Source organism: Vigna unguiculata, chromosome 4, assembly GCF_004118075.2.
Source record: "Vigna unguiculata cultivar IT97K-499-35 chromosome 4, ASM411807v1, whole genome shotgun sequence".
NCBI lineage: Eukaryota > Viridiplantae > Streptophyta > Magnoliopsida > Fabales > Fabaceae > Vigna > Vigna unguiculata.
The window spans coordinates 31,001,949-31,017,564 of record NC_040282.1 but is presented as its reverse complement, the minus strand read 5'-3'; the positions used below and the strand labels follow the sequence as shown (position 1 = coordinate 31,017,564).

At 35.7% G+C, this 15,616-nt stretch overlaps 1 protein-coding gene and 1 long non-coding RNA gene across 2 annotated transcripts; both read right to left on the bottom strand.

Moving 5' to 3' along the window:
• Nucleotides 1-8,677: 8,677 nt before the first annotated feature.
• LOC114182498 lies at nt 8,678-15,329 on the bottom strand. The gene is made up of 3 exons (XR_003604100.1): nt 15,053-15,329; nt 9,035-9,528; nt 8,678-8,815 (listed from the first exon to the last, which is right to left on the bottom strand). It is a non-coding gene; the product is annotated as an uncharacterized LOC114182498 (long non-coding RNA).
• On the bottom strand, nt 12,755-14,824 carry LOC114182497. Its single transcript, XM_028069379.1, has 2 exons — nt 13,314-14,824; nt 12,755-13,002 (listed from the first exon to the last, which is right to left on the bottom strand). The coding sequence occupies exons 1-2, from the start codon at nt 14,371-14,373 to the stop codon at nt 12,968-12,970; spliced, it is 1,095 nt and encodes a 364-aa protein (XP_027925180.1). The 5' UTR covers nt 14,374-14,824; the 3' UTR covers nt 12,755-12,967.
• Nucleotides 15,330-15,616: the final 287 nt, after the last annotated feature.

Below are 15,616 nucleotides of genomic sequence, written 5' to 3'. Positions count from 1 at the left end.
CGAGAACGAGTTTAATTTTTATATCAATAGAAACTGATCTCTTATAACTTAATTTAATTTTTTTAAAAAAAAAATAAGAAATTGATTGAGTGGAGGATGACTTCATTCTTAATATTGTCTTTTCACCCCAACAACTTGATTCAATTTTGTCAAATAATTTTCAAACTAAACCATTTTTACAAATTTAATTTAAAATTGACTCCAAAATAATAAAAATAGTCGTGCTTTTTCATTCTCCTTCAACAAAAAAGAAAGGCACATTAAATATATAAAATTACATATCTATCCCTTGAAATTTATAACAATATATAAAGAAGATTTTCTCTTTTGTGTTTATGTAACGTTTTATTTATAATATAATTAAATGAAACATCACACAAAATAATAATAGAAACAAGATCCTGGAGTAAAGTCGTTACTCCTTACAGTTATCCAACGAAAACATAATTGAACTAGGCCACACCACGATACCAAAAGACAGGTAAAGAAAAGGGTCAATAGTAATTCAAAATATAACCCAGAAGTAAGATGCTACATGGGCCATAGCCCTAGAGAAAAACTCAAATAAACAAAAATCCAATACAAGTAGACTATGCAATGGAACCTCCATCACCTTCATGATCATGGGAAATTCTCACATCTGCTCACATCAACAAGTTGATGATCATCACAAAAAGAGAAAACCACATAATAGAACATACAACAGACAAAAGGGTGAGCTAGAGCAAAAAAGGATTTATCGTACAAATCATATACACTTTCACAGTCAAATATACATACGTCATCCAATCATGTTATGACTTGCACACAAAACACTAGGACTCAGACACGACTCATCCAGATACATATAATTTAGTCGGATTCAACGGATGCTTGCACTTGTGGTGGATTTCCCTACTCTACCGAGCTGCTAACCCCCGAGCTAAGTGTTACAATGTCTCAACCCCCACACACAAGGTTAGCCCTTAATGGGTTTCGAGCCTCCTACTACTCTCACCACAAGAGTCAGTCTGCTCTATGTGAGACTAATTGACTCCTTTGTGAGACTAATTGACTCCTTAGAGTGTCAGGATGCAACCTTACCTTGAATTCTTACTAAATTATATAGATGGGGCACCACCATAAGCTCCCACTAACAGGGGCCATGGAATTACGTCCCGACCAATTGAGGTACCACCATAAAATCTCAGCTAGAGGCCTATGGAATTACGTCCTAACTACATAGCAAACATATTTCACCAACTAAGTAATACTTATCATGCATATAAACCTCATGCCAACCTTTATAACCAACCTTATTCACATTCCAGGTTAAATCCATACCAACTCGTCATTCTTAATCCATGAATATAGAATTGTATCTCATACCAATACCATGCCACTTTAATTACCAACCATCTCATTTGTTTTACATACCAAGATCACACCCACACATCAATCCAATTCATAACCACAGATATTCTATGTATTTCACAAGCCTCATACTTTAAATAGAGTAAATCAATCAATCAAACAATCCATAACAACCAAGTGAAGAAAACATCGTGGCCTGTAGTGGATCTCGCTCAAGCTAGAAGTCCTCGCTCAGGCGAGAGGAGTCCCCTCGCTCAAGCTGTAGACTATCGCTTAGGCAAGATCGCGACAAAGGCCTTGAGAGGTTTTTCGCACACTCGCTTAGGCGAGCCCTCCTCGCCTGGGCGAGTCAGTCTCACTTGGGCGAGAGCAACAGATCTCGCCACTGTTCTCCATGTAACAACCACATATTCGCACCCAAACACCAATACAAAGCGTTTGACATGTTCACAATAATAAACAGTCCATACAACCACCAAGCAGACTCAAAAACAGGCCAAAAATCATTTAAACTCAAAACCTTAACTTCTCTTACCTGAAAAGAGCTACTAAGGGAAATCTTGAGTACAAGCGGAGGAGTACCACGAATCCTAAGGCAATTTAGTGACCTGAAAAGACAGCGGAGCAAGAACAAATTACTATGGTTATCCCTAGTTGGAAACACAAAGCTCAACTGGAAAAAACAAAGCGTATGGGTTGAAACAACTTACGTGGAGCGGAAAAGTGCTTGAGCTTACTTGACCAAGAGTTGGGGCCAAATCCTAGCAGAGCGTTTTGAAAGGAAGAGGAAGCGTATAAGAAAGGCTGTTTGCAAAAGTGAGGGCTAAATGGGAGACCCTAGCAGCTTTAGGGGCCTTAGCACTCTATGGGTCAGCCTTTAGGCCCAACGGATTTAAGACCAACCCTTAAACATTAGGGTAGAATTACTTGGGCCTTACAGTTTACATTTCAAAATACTAATTTTACTCTTTAAAATATAACTATTTATTACATTTTTTAAAATTGATTGTTACTTTAACAAGTTTTTTTTAAAATATGGTCTATCTCTGCTTGTTCTCTTTTCTTCTCTATTTATCAACATTTATTCTCTCATCTTTTCTAATATATTAACTTAAAAACATTACATTATCATCACCTATGAATATAATATCACGCATATTTAAAAAATATGTAATATAACATAACGTAATTGTACATAGGATAAGTGATTTACAGGTTTAATTCTTTGGTTTCTATTTTCTTTTCGTTCTTTTAATATGGCCTTAGTTTTTTTTAATTAAGTTTTAATTTTTATTGATTTTGTTAAATTTGATCTATGACATTTAAAAGATTAACATATGTGAGTTGAGTGTATGTTACGTGTTATTCCGTAATTTTTAAAATTTGTTTATTAGTTTTTATTTATTTTTTTTAATTTAAGAGAATGATTTATGTGTTAAGTTAATATTGTGTCACGTGATCCTAGTAATGTCAAGTAAAATTATCATGTGTCAGTGGCGGCCCATACACTTATCTAAAGGGTTGGATACCATATGGCCTCCCTTACAAATGGCGTGCTACTTTGATCCATTATTATCTTCCTTTGATTCCATTTTCTTCTTGTTTTCCATCATTTCAATTCGATTTTTATGCTATATTTTGTTCAACTTTTTTTGTTTTCATGTTCAAATCACTAATCTCTTTCTATTGAAACTCTACAAGTAAACCTTCACATTTAGATAATTTGCTATCATAATGTCCAATGGTAATCTTCTCCAAATTTTCTTAAGAATCACAACACCATATTTCACAAAGTTAAAACGAACCTACATCGAGACTTTAAGCCTAACTCAACTTCACAAAACTGACTTGTAAGGTGAGGTTTGCACCCATTTATATACTTTAAATTTCCATTATCTCTAGTTAATGTGTGATCTCTAACAATAAGTGCTCAAGAAGTTATGGTCAACCCAAGACCTTCTTAGAGACCCTTATTGAAGGCCTCCACAACATCAATGAGCAACTTCAAATCAAGGACATAGACATTCCTCTAACAAAAGTGAGGCTAGTAAAGAAGGTTACACTTGTCGTGTGCACCACCAATCACAACGTATTGATAAGTGTCCAAATTTAGTTAATTTTGAGATGAATTTGGCTCTTATTTTGTCTTGATTTTGTCTTACCTATATGAAATTCACCCCAATATAGCTTGTTTTGCATATTCTAGTGCAATCAGAGAGTCCAAGTGGAAAAATAAAGAAAATGACAAAAATTCGAACAATTTTGAGCAAAACTAACACATGTGTGGCTAAGTAGTAGATTGAGGCTTGAGCCATACAAGAAAACCTACCGAAAAGGGAAACCTTAAGCACTAAACCTAGGCTAAGCCATGAAGATTTCCTTCCTTTGAAGTTATCTCTTGAGCTAAAGCACTAAAATAGGAGGCTTGAGCCATCAAAGCAAATCCAACTAAGAAGGAAACCTCTGGAGCTTGAGCTACAATGGGCACGACTGAGCACTGTCCTAGAAAGTTATAAAAGCATAGTTGCACCCCTTATTTTAGGAGATTGGATAGGGGTTCTTTTGAGAGCTTCTATAAACACTTTGATTTGTAATTTAGGAACAATATCAGAGGGTAGAAGGATGATGACTCTTCATTGTATTATAATGTTTCCATCAATCATGAGGAGCTAAATTCTTCTAAGTGTTGAAGCCAAGATGTAACTTTTTAGAACTCTCTTGTATTGGTATTTCTTTATCTATCAAAGTATGTTTTTATTACATGTTTGGGAATTAGTTTGTGTTTATTGATGGATGAGTTTATCACTTGTAACGTCCTAGCCGGAAATTACTTATAAAAAAATAAAACAAAATAAATTTAATTAAACAACCTCATTTATTCTCATCAATTTCCCAAAATGCGGGAAAATTAAAACTTCAAACGTCACTTCAATAGTAATTAAAACCGTAGTGTTTAGTTATTACAAAACTAAACCATCCAAAAAAAATGCTACAAAAGAAAATCCATAATATAACTTAGTAAACAGTCCCATAGTGATCCCCACTCCGTCTCTACGCATCTGCATGCTCACCTGCATCAACATTTGCTCCCATGTAACAAGTTACATGACATTGCCAAACACACAGAGATAGGGTGAGCTCTTTAAATAAATCAACCAAAATATGACAATAATATAACATCTCCAAAAATTATAACATGTGTTAGCATTTCCCTGTTTCTTAGCTCCTCAACCTTCAATAATTCCATTAGACGTCTATCATTTCTATACCCTTTAGGTGAGGTCGGTGATAGTCCACAGGCCCCTCCGACTACAGGCCACCACCTGATAGTCTACACGTGGGAATAACTTTGCCACGACCTCTCACTGCGACACCAAGTGGAGTTCCCCAAAACAAACATAAGTCCGTAGTTATTCTCAGACTACCAAAACTCTATCAGATGCACTGAAGAGGGGCAATCATCCGAAACCTCGTCATACGAGCCACGATCTCGCACATTCCACTACACTTCCTAAACCACCAGACTACAACCTAGAGTGGCTACATGTTACCCCAAAACAAGATGCACTCATAATTGGGCCCCCAGCCAAAGCACCGCATCATAAACATCACCTAAAGCTGTGTAGAAATCCTTCCTCGCGCACCAACTCTACACCAAAATCGCCTGGCGCGCATCCCACGCCGCTAGGCAGAATCTGGTTGCAGATCGCCTGGCGGGCATCTCACACCCCCGTCGTCAGGTGCCATGCGCATCTAGTGGCCACTGCCACTATTTTAGGTACCCATCGCCTGGCGGCTCGTCCTGCACCGCCAGGCGCCATACCAGTAGCGCAATGCTACTGGTTTTTGGCATTTTCATCAGGTTTTAATAGACCCCAAACATACAATGTATCATTCTCATATCAATCATAGTATTTAAGACACAATATTATCACCAAAACTCAAGATCTACAAATAAGTCATGCCCAAATCACAAATACACACCTAAATCATACCAATTAGATTATTGTCATGCACACATACTCTTCATTTACTACCTTAAACCTGCCGCATACACTCAATATACTCCAAGTCTTATAATCTTGTAGTCTAATATTCATATAACTCATGCCACCACAATTTGGACAGTATTGCACATGAACTTTATTCAATCATGCTTCAGACAGAATTACATTACCAAATATTCACAGTTTCACCATTTCGAATCCACCTTTTCACAATTATGACATTTTCTACTACTCACTCATCATATTATCCATTAACATTTCTCAATCATTTAACTTAACCATACATGGTGCTCATAATTACAGTTTTCTAATAACTTCAGTTCATATCAACATGTAAATTTTATTTAACTTAACACATATATCTCAATTATTACCTTCTCATACATTTTCATTTAATATTCCATGTTTGAAGTTCCTTACACCCCACTACCCTACTAATTCCCCTCATACACACAATTTATCCACTTTAATACCCAATGCACATAATCACAACAAAGCTCAAAATAATCAGCCCGAACTGAGGTGCCGCCTGGCGGTAGCCCAAGCGCCAGGCGGTGCTTGATAATTGGGGTTCTGCCCAGATTTACTTCAAGTCAACTCTAATTCCCAGACATCCCAATCACAGCACCCCTTTTCCATGCTGATAAAATTTCACAACTCGCATATGACAAAATATATACTCTACTTATAATAACACCAATTACATGAAACAATACGCTGATCATACACAAAATTCATGCTTAATTGCTTCCAACCCCAATATAAACCCTAAATCCCCAAAACTACATGCAATTCATATCATGTTCATAATAATGTAATTATAAATATCCAAACACCTCAAAATACACTCAACTATTCAACCAGGAATCATCCGGGCTACACAAATCAACACAAAACATCAAAGGTAGCAAACTAGGAAATTCAGTTCCCACCACAAGCGGATCATCAGGAAACCTAGAAATTTGGGTTCTGCAGTATGTGTCGCCTGGCGGGTCTCATGTGACCGCCAGTCGGTTTTCTAGAAAATTCTAGAAACCCGAATGAAACGCAGATAAAAATGAACAATGACATTCTCAAATTTTGGGCACATCACGAGTACAGACAATTAAAAATTAAAACAATTAATAGGAACTCCCCTAACCTGAATTTTCTCGTGCAATTACTCTTTCAAGGTCCCTCTATGAATTCCAATTTGATTCCAAGCCCTTGTCTCCACCCAATCAGCTTCACCCACTATCTTTAGGGTCTCTTTTATGCTCAGAAACTCTCTCTTACACAGTTGGCCAATTACTCAAACCCTTAATGAGGGTTTATGGTTCAAAAACGAAATTAACATTAAAATTTGCTTTAATTAACTTTCAAGCCCACCTTGGCTGCCTCCTAGGTTTTCTAGGCCTCTTCACATTCTTACCAAAAATATAGTTTTAATAAAAAGAAAGTTATTTTGTTCAAGCGAAGGTTTGAACCCACTACTACACAATTGAAATTCAAGTGCACAACCAACTCAACCATGTCATATTTCATGCCAATATTTATGCATCTAAAACTATCTACTTACTCATCACGCTCCAAACACATCATCCGAAAATAATAAAATTAAATAATACACAATTTGACACATATAAGACTTGAACAAGTCTTCTCACAAGAGCCAAGTACTCTCAACCAATTGAGCTAGTACTTTTTCACATCATGATGATTAGCACTAATTGTCATAAAGGCTTCCACTACTCGCATTTAATTAAATTATTATTTATTTACTTATTTAAAATTAGCGGATCTTACATCACTCATCTTATTTCACTGGCTTGGGATTGAGTGGGAACTAGTTTCAAGGTTGGTCCAACTAACTTTCCTCTTGCTTTTGGATGCTAGGAATTGATCTAAGGTTCTAGCTGGTTATAAAGTCCTCACCGTAATACAAATGAGTCATTCAAGTAGTCTTTGAGGAGTCAGAATGAAGTTTGATGATCATAGGCTCTAAGTGCTAGGAATGAACTTAGAGTTACACTTAGAGAGAACTACCAAGACATGGATGATTGTATCTTTGTAAGTACGAATTGAACTTATACAAGAGAGGGGAAAAGTGGTGAAATCTAGCTTCAATACGTCTTCATTATCTTAAAAACAATCTCTTAATGAATCTATGCTAATCCACCTTTGATATTATTAAATCAGCTTTATCTTCTTACCATAAACTTATTCTCATGCTTTTCATGTCAATCACTCTCTTATTGAATCCAAATTAGTTAGACTTTGTGTATTCTATCAAATTCTTGTGAATACAACACTTTATTGTACTACAAACTAACTAATATACTTGTTGGTAAAGAATTGGTTGCATTGGAGCGTCAACATGTATGTGATGACTTCAAAACCACAATCACAAGGAAAGATGAATATAGACTTAAGGAGTTGAGCAATCTTGGTTTGGAATACACTATCTTAAGTGTTCAAAAAAAACTCTTATTTCATTCGAGGACCATATATATCAATGACAAAAAAAGGTAACTCTTATTCTAGAAGGTGATTTAAAATTTGAATCTTTAGATCATAATTAATCTAAGATTCGTATTCATTCCACCAACATCATAGATTCATAATATATAATTTATTGTTGACTTAATCAAATATAACGTAAATAAATATAAATATTAAAAATAAATAAAATCAGTATTCACTAAGTCAACACTAATCTTATTTACTTTTAATAATGTATCCAACAGATGCTATATAATGATAGCTAATACCAAATATTATTGTATTGAATATATAAGTATATGTTTTTAAATTTAAAGTTTAAACTTTAGTTAACAGTTTTTTTTTCTTTGAATTTTAAACTCGTTCTTTTAATAAATAGGTGAGATAGTAGGTTCATATCTAACCTATTTTCATTTTCATCTTTGAAGAGAAAAGCATACAGTTGACATGAAAAGTCTTCCACCCCTATACATTCGAATTAAACTCATCTCCAATGAAAACTCCACCTATAAACGTATCTACCAATCATCTCCGATAAATGAATATTTACTTTACCACTTCACAAATATCTTTAATACATACATTTTGTTATTCTTATCTCTTCTCTCACATTTTTTTATTCTTATCTCATCTCTCAAATGGTATGGTGAAAATAATAATATTATATTAAGTTATGATAAAAGTCAAGGATTTTTTTTTAAGATTAAAAATATTTACTAATTACCTAAGTGCTGTATTAAAGTTTGATGAATCAACCCAAACCCATTACATGGCCCAGTTCCTCCATCAAAGTTCCTTAGTGAATAAAAGGTAGTTAAAAGTTAAAGACAGTAGAAGAAATGAATGATTTTGATGAAAGAAAAGAAACAGCAAAGTAAATCACCTTACAAGGTTCTCTTACAAATACAACTTAGACAAAATCAGATACAATCATCAACGTCTTGTTTCTTGTAACGATCCATCTCCTTATTTACCTGCACAATTAACTAACTAATTTTATTAATTATAACTCATTTCACAACAGTATACTAATTTTTGAAGACCAACCATTGATGATGATATTATAGAAGATCTTAAGCAATCAGTTATGTGTTTTGGATTCTCTATTACTGGTGATCCCACTACTCCTAAACCATAGTTTCTAAAATAGAAGAAACAAATCTCAAGAAAGGAGGGCAATTGTCGATCCATACCAGTGACGCTGTAAAGTTGTTCAAGAACAAAAAATGGAAGTTGATTTTCCATTAGTATCAAGTCAACGGAAATATACTCTTCCATCCATGGTTCTAGCAAGAAAGGACCGTCATAATTGAATCTTAGAAAAAACTCAATTATGAAGCAAGCATCAACTAAAATCATCACCATTAATGGGTGCTGCGTAATAACTTCGAATTCTTTCTTCCGAACTTTTGAGTAACTGGACGAAATATTCCACTGATAATTGACATCTATTTAGAAATTCTTTGAGATATATCAGTTTGAGGTTTTCCATTGTCTTAAAACTGTTGTGATGATAAGGGCCAATTGAAAGAATTTGAGGTGTGTAAGCTTTGGGATTATCTTCACGAATAGTTTGTGGTACCCTATAAATGCATTGCATTTGGAGTTCTTCCATGGATGGAACTTTCATATCTTGAAGCATCTCAGTCAATTCTCTCTCCCATTCTCCTTCCATTTGGTTAAAACTCTGTAACATGAAAGTTGATATATATTGACTATAATATTAATTAATATAAATAAATTGGATAACCACCGGCTTAATCTTACACTATTACTCCTTTCGTAAATAAAAATTATGAATTTGGTCTCTACATTAATATAATTACTAACTTTGAATTTTGATAATCTAAATTTAATAATAAAATCATCTTTAATTTTTAAACTTTAGAAACATTTTTTGGGTTAGTTTTGTCAAATATAAACAATCCAATTTATATTCACTAGTTTTAATTATTTTAACATTGTTCTAACAAACTGACTGGAATATTAAATTTTAATATTTAAAAAAAAATGAAGAGTAGTTCGTGGTGATTAGTAATTTTAAAGACATATTATTAATGAATTTTTAAACATAATGATATAACAAATATTCATAGGATTTCATGATCCATACAGAGGAAAGAGAAAAGAAACGTGTATACGTGAAAGAGTATATGTTCAGAAGCATCAGAAAAAGGAAGTTAAGGAATATATAGCTAGAGTACAAAACAAAACAGAATAACCGTGACCGTGTAAGCTAGGAAGACACGTGATGAGCTTATTAGCCCCCGTCAAGCTGGGAGTAAATATTTCGTAATCCCAGCTTGGAACAAAGGGTTTGGAAAGAGGGAGGAGGTAGAGGTTTAGTTAAGATATCAGCAATCTGCAAGGAAGAGGAAATGGGAAGTAATTTGATCAAACCAACAGCGACTTTTTCACGAACAAGATGACAATCAATCTCGATATGTTTAGTGCGTTCATGAAAAACGGGATTAGAGGCTATCTGTATTGCAGACTGGTTATCACAGTAGACAATAGCAGGAGAGATGAAGGGAATCTGAAATTCATAAAGCAAGAAGGTTAACCACTGGAGTTCACAAACTGTGCTAGCGAGAGATCGATATTCTGCTTCGGAAGAGCTATGAGAAACAGTCTGTTGTTTCTTAGATCGCCATGATATGAGTGACTGTCCGAGATAAATGGAAAACCCAGTAATAGAGCGGCGTGTATCAGGGCATGTGGCCCAATCAGAGTCACAAAAGGCTTTAAGCTGAAGAGTTGAATTGCGATGGAGAAGAATGCCAGAACCAGGAGTACCTTTAAGGTATCTGAGAACACGAGTAGCAGCTTGTTGGTGAGCAGAGTTGGGTGCAGAAAGAAACTGACTGAGATGGTTGACGGCGAAGGTGATATCCGGACGAGTGGTGGTGAGATAAATGAGTTTCCCAATAAGACGACGATAAGAGGTCGTAGCAGCATCATTAAGCGGTTGAGCAATAGCGGAAGAAGAGTATATGGGAACCATTGGTGTGGGCACAGGTGAACTATCGAGGAAGCCAGTTTCAGCAAGTAAGTCAAGGACATACTTTCGTTGACTGAGATGAATGCCTTTTGAATTGTGAGCAACCTCGAGACCAAGGAAATAGGTTAAGTCACCAAGGTTCTTTATTCGAAAAGTAGAATGAAGAAGGTTAGTTATACGTTGAATTTCCTCGTTATTATTTCCAGTGAGAATAATGTCGTCGACGTAGACGAGGAGCGCCGTGATTTTGTTATCATTGTGTTGTAGGAAAAGAGAATGGTCAGAAGGACAACATTTGTAGTTATGGGAAAGTAAAAACTGATGTAACTTTGCATACCACTGACGACCCGCTTGCTTGAGACCATATAATGATCGTTGCAATTTACAAACTTGATTGGTGGAAGTTGTGTTAAGGCCAAGCGGAATCTTCATGTAGACGTCTTCCTAAAGGTCACCATGCAAGAATGCATTGTTGACATCTAACTGTTTAAGTAACCAATGTTGAGAGGCAGCGATGGCAAGAAGAAGACGAACGGTTGTAAGCTTTGCAATTGGAGCAAAGGTGTCAAGAAAGTCTAGACCTTGAAGTTGATTATATCCTTTGGCGACAAGTCGTGCCTTATATCGATCAACAAAACCATCAGATTTATATTTTATTTTGAAGATCCAATGACAACCAATGGCAGTTTTGTTTGGGGGGAGAGTTGTTAAAACCCAAGTGTTGTTAGTGGTAAGAGCGTCAAGTTCATCACGCATGGCAGCAACCCACTGAGAGTGTTTGGAGGCTTCTGAATATGACTATGGTTCAACATTAGAAGAAATAGAAAAAATAGTATGCTTGAAATGATCAGAAAGACGATCATAATTTAAATAGTTGGTGATGGGATAACGAACAATATTATTAGTCTGAAAATCAATTAAATAAGTAGGTGGTTTGCGTGGACGAGAATAACGTCTTAAGGTATCAGAAACTCTATTAATAGGATCATCAGGACGATTAGGATTAGTGGGAATAGTGGGGTGGGCATCAGTGACAGGTATGCCATTAGTGTTAGTGGTAGGATTATTAGTATTGGGTAAGATGGAAGTTGGAGAAGTGTGTAAAGGTGTGAAAGTGACATCATAATTATGATTATAATGAGATGGAATAGGGAGGGATAAAGAGTTATCAGTTTTCTGAATGTTATGGTATGGGAAAATATGCTCATGGAAAATCACATTACGAGATATATCAATGCGATGGTTTTTGAGATGTAGAAAGAGGTAACCTTTTATATGAGGCTTAAAGCCAAGGAAAATACCAGGAACAACACGGTTATCAAACTTCTTTCGTTGTGCGACGATGGTGTTGGCATAACATAGGCATCCAAAAATACGTAGCATAGACAAGTCACAAGAATTACCATGAAGTCGTTCATAGGGGGTGTCGTTTTGTAATACTGGCGTGGGCATGCGGTTTATGAGGAAGACAGCGTGTTGAGCTGCATAACACCAAAAAGGAGTAGGAAGATGTGAATGAAAAAGCAAAGCACGAGTTATATTCAATATATGTTGGTGTTTACGTTCAACAACTTCGTTCTGTTGGGTGTTTCTACACATGTAGTTTGATGATTAATGCCTTTGCTTGAAAAAAGATCATGCATGATAAATTCCACTCCATTATCGGTTCTGATATTTTTAACTCTTTTATCAAACTGATTTTCAATATTTATAAAAAAGTGAGTAATGTAAGTCTTAACGGAGGCTTTATCGGTCATAGGTATAAGCCATGTATAACGGGAGAAATCGTCAACGATAGTCAAAAAATACTTAAAACCATTCATAGAGGTTGTACTAGGGCCCCAAATATCAATATGCAACAGATCAAAAGAACATTGAGCATGTGAAGTACTAAGAGCATAAGGAAGCTTTTTTTTGTTTTGCACGATGGCAAGCATCGCAAGCAGTCACAATATCATCATTAATATATGCATGTTTGGATTGTAAGATATGTAACCTATCAACAGAAAGATGACCAAGGCGAGCATGCCACAAATTATGAGTTTGAATATTACAAGTAACATGACTACGAGAATTAATAGAGGAACAAGCAGAGGCATAAAAAATGTATAATCCAGTGTGTTGCTTAATCAAACCAATCTTCTCGTGATTGTGATTGCCCTGTATAATGCATCCAGATGTAGAAAAAGTTAGTGTACATCGAAGATTTTTGATAAGTTGAGAGACAAATATGAGGTTAAAAGAAAATTCAGGAACATATAAAACGTTGTTAAGATAAAATTAGTGATTGAAAGTAATAGTTCCAGTATAATGGGCATGGATGGTTTGACCATTAGGTAAATGAATAGGAATAGGAGTAATCTTGTGATAGGAGGAAAAAATATGTAAAGAAGTGCAAATATGGTCTGTTGCACCTGAATCTAGAAGCCAAAGATGATTCGGATGCACTTAAATAGTAGAAACGATATTACCTGGAGGAGAAGGGTTGGTGGAGAAAGATCCAACTTGATTGATCTGCACGTTGGGAGATTTCACGTTAGATTGTTTGAATAAATCTGCAAGGATTTGATATTGTTGAGGTGTGAGAGTAATGGTCTCTGTAGGAGAGGGATGGGAATCCAAATTGGTATCACTTTGTGTGGCAGCATTATTGATCTGGCTAGGCTTGGTGCTGTAAAGATGATGGCCAGGAGGATAACCATGTTTCTTGTAACATACGTCAATAGTATGACCATTACAATTGCAATGAGTGCAAACTTTGCGACTGTTGTTATTGTTTGGTTTGACAGACCGAGGATCTTGATTGGGAAAGCCATGTTTGCGGAAGCAGGTATTTTCGGTGTGACCGGGACGGTGGCAATGTGTGCATGCGATAGGAGTATGAGAATTGTCAGAGGAAGATGAAGGAGTGGGAACAGAATTACCACGAATTTGAGCAGCTACGTGACCACCCATAAACTGACGTTCTTGTTGGACGACCAGGGAGAAAATCTTGGATATGGGAGGAATGGGATCAAGCAAAAGAACATGAGACTTTATATTTGAAAAATTGTCGTTCAAACCTCGTAGGAGTTGCATGGCGCGATCTTCGTGTTTTCTTTGGGAAAGAAGGGATGAAACAGTGCAAGAGCATTGTGGTTTGCAAGTGCAGGTCGGGTCTGGCCGAAAACTATCAATTTCGTCCCAAAGAACGCGGAGTTTGGTGAAAAAATCAGTAACAAAAAGATCCCCTTGAGACAAATTTGTTGCGTCCATTTGCAAATTTGATATTCGAGCAAGATCTCCTTGTGCAAAGCGATTTTTAAGATCATTCCAAATATCGAAAGCCTTGTCCATCCATATAATGCTCTCACGAATGGAGGGTGAAATGGAATGGACGAGCCATGATACCACCATGCTATTGCAACGGAACCACGCTGGATATGAAGCATGTGTTGTGGCAGGTTGAGGTGCAAAACTAAGAACAAATTCGACTTTGTTCTTTGCAGAAAGCGCAGTGACAACGGAGCGGCTCCAAGAATGGTAATTCATGGCATCAAGAACAAGAGAGACGAGAGAAATAGCCGGATTTTCATTTGGATGGAGATAGAGGTAGTTGTTCGTGTTGTTTTCAAGAAGTTGACTTTATGCAAGAGATTGACTTGATGCAAGAGATTGACTTGATGCAAGAAGTTGACTTGATGTGGTGGAAGCCATGAAAAAAAAAATAACAAAGAAAGCAAGATCAAGAAAGATAGGCTAAAAAGAAAGATCACTACAAGGCGCATCAGAGCTCTGTGAATGGCTCTCTGATACCATCATAGGATTTCATGATCCATACAGAGGAAAGAGAAAAGAAACGTGTATATGTGAAAGAGTATATGTTCAGAAGCGTTTATTACATTCAGAAAAAGGAAGCTAAGGAATATATAGCTAGAGTACAAAACAAAACAGAATAATCGTGACCGTGTAAGCTAGGAAGACACGTGATGAGCTTATTAAATATTTTTAAATTGGCATAAAACAATTTATATATTAATCTACAAAAATGAAAAAAAATTATAATTATTTATTAAAAATGTCAACATGTATTGCAGGAATCAATATAGCAACACAGTTTTAAGATAAGTTGGACTATAATTAGCATTTATCAATTATAATATACAGTTCCAATATTCACAGAATTCATTTGATACTATAACTAAATAGAGCAAAAAGAAGGAGAAGGAACCTGAGTGGTGAAGTTGTTGAGAGGAATAGGGTTAATCTTCACACCTTTGCGCTGTGTTTGTTTCAGCAGCTTTACCGTTGTTGAAGAGGGAAAGACGAGTGAGTCACCGATTTGGATTCACTGATTTGCAAAGAAATGGAAATACTAATGAAAGGGAAAAGAAGAAATTAAAATTTGCCCTAAAAAGAGAAGTTTACTTTTACGCTGTGCAAGACGTGTTCTCTCAATTTTTTTTTTTGAGAGATTCCATTCTTATCTCACTTTGCAAGCCATTCCACATGAGGAAGAAAAAGCAGTAGTTTTCAATTGGATATGGCCGAATTTTAAAGAAATTAAAAATGATTTGTAGAAGATGACAAAAGAGAAGAAATGGTTCAGTAGAGTTTTGCTACCTGTTAACTTGTAATTTTTTTTTTAAAAAGAAAAAATTGTCATGTGTCAAATTATGATTCTGTCACATGTCAATCATGTGAAAAATCTCGATTTAGTCCCTGTATTTGTTATTTTGTCTCAATTTAGTCTTAATCTATCTGTAAACTGGAGTAATTTCGTCCCTTTCAAAAC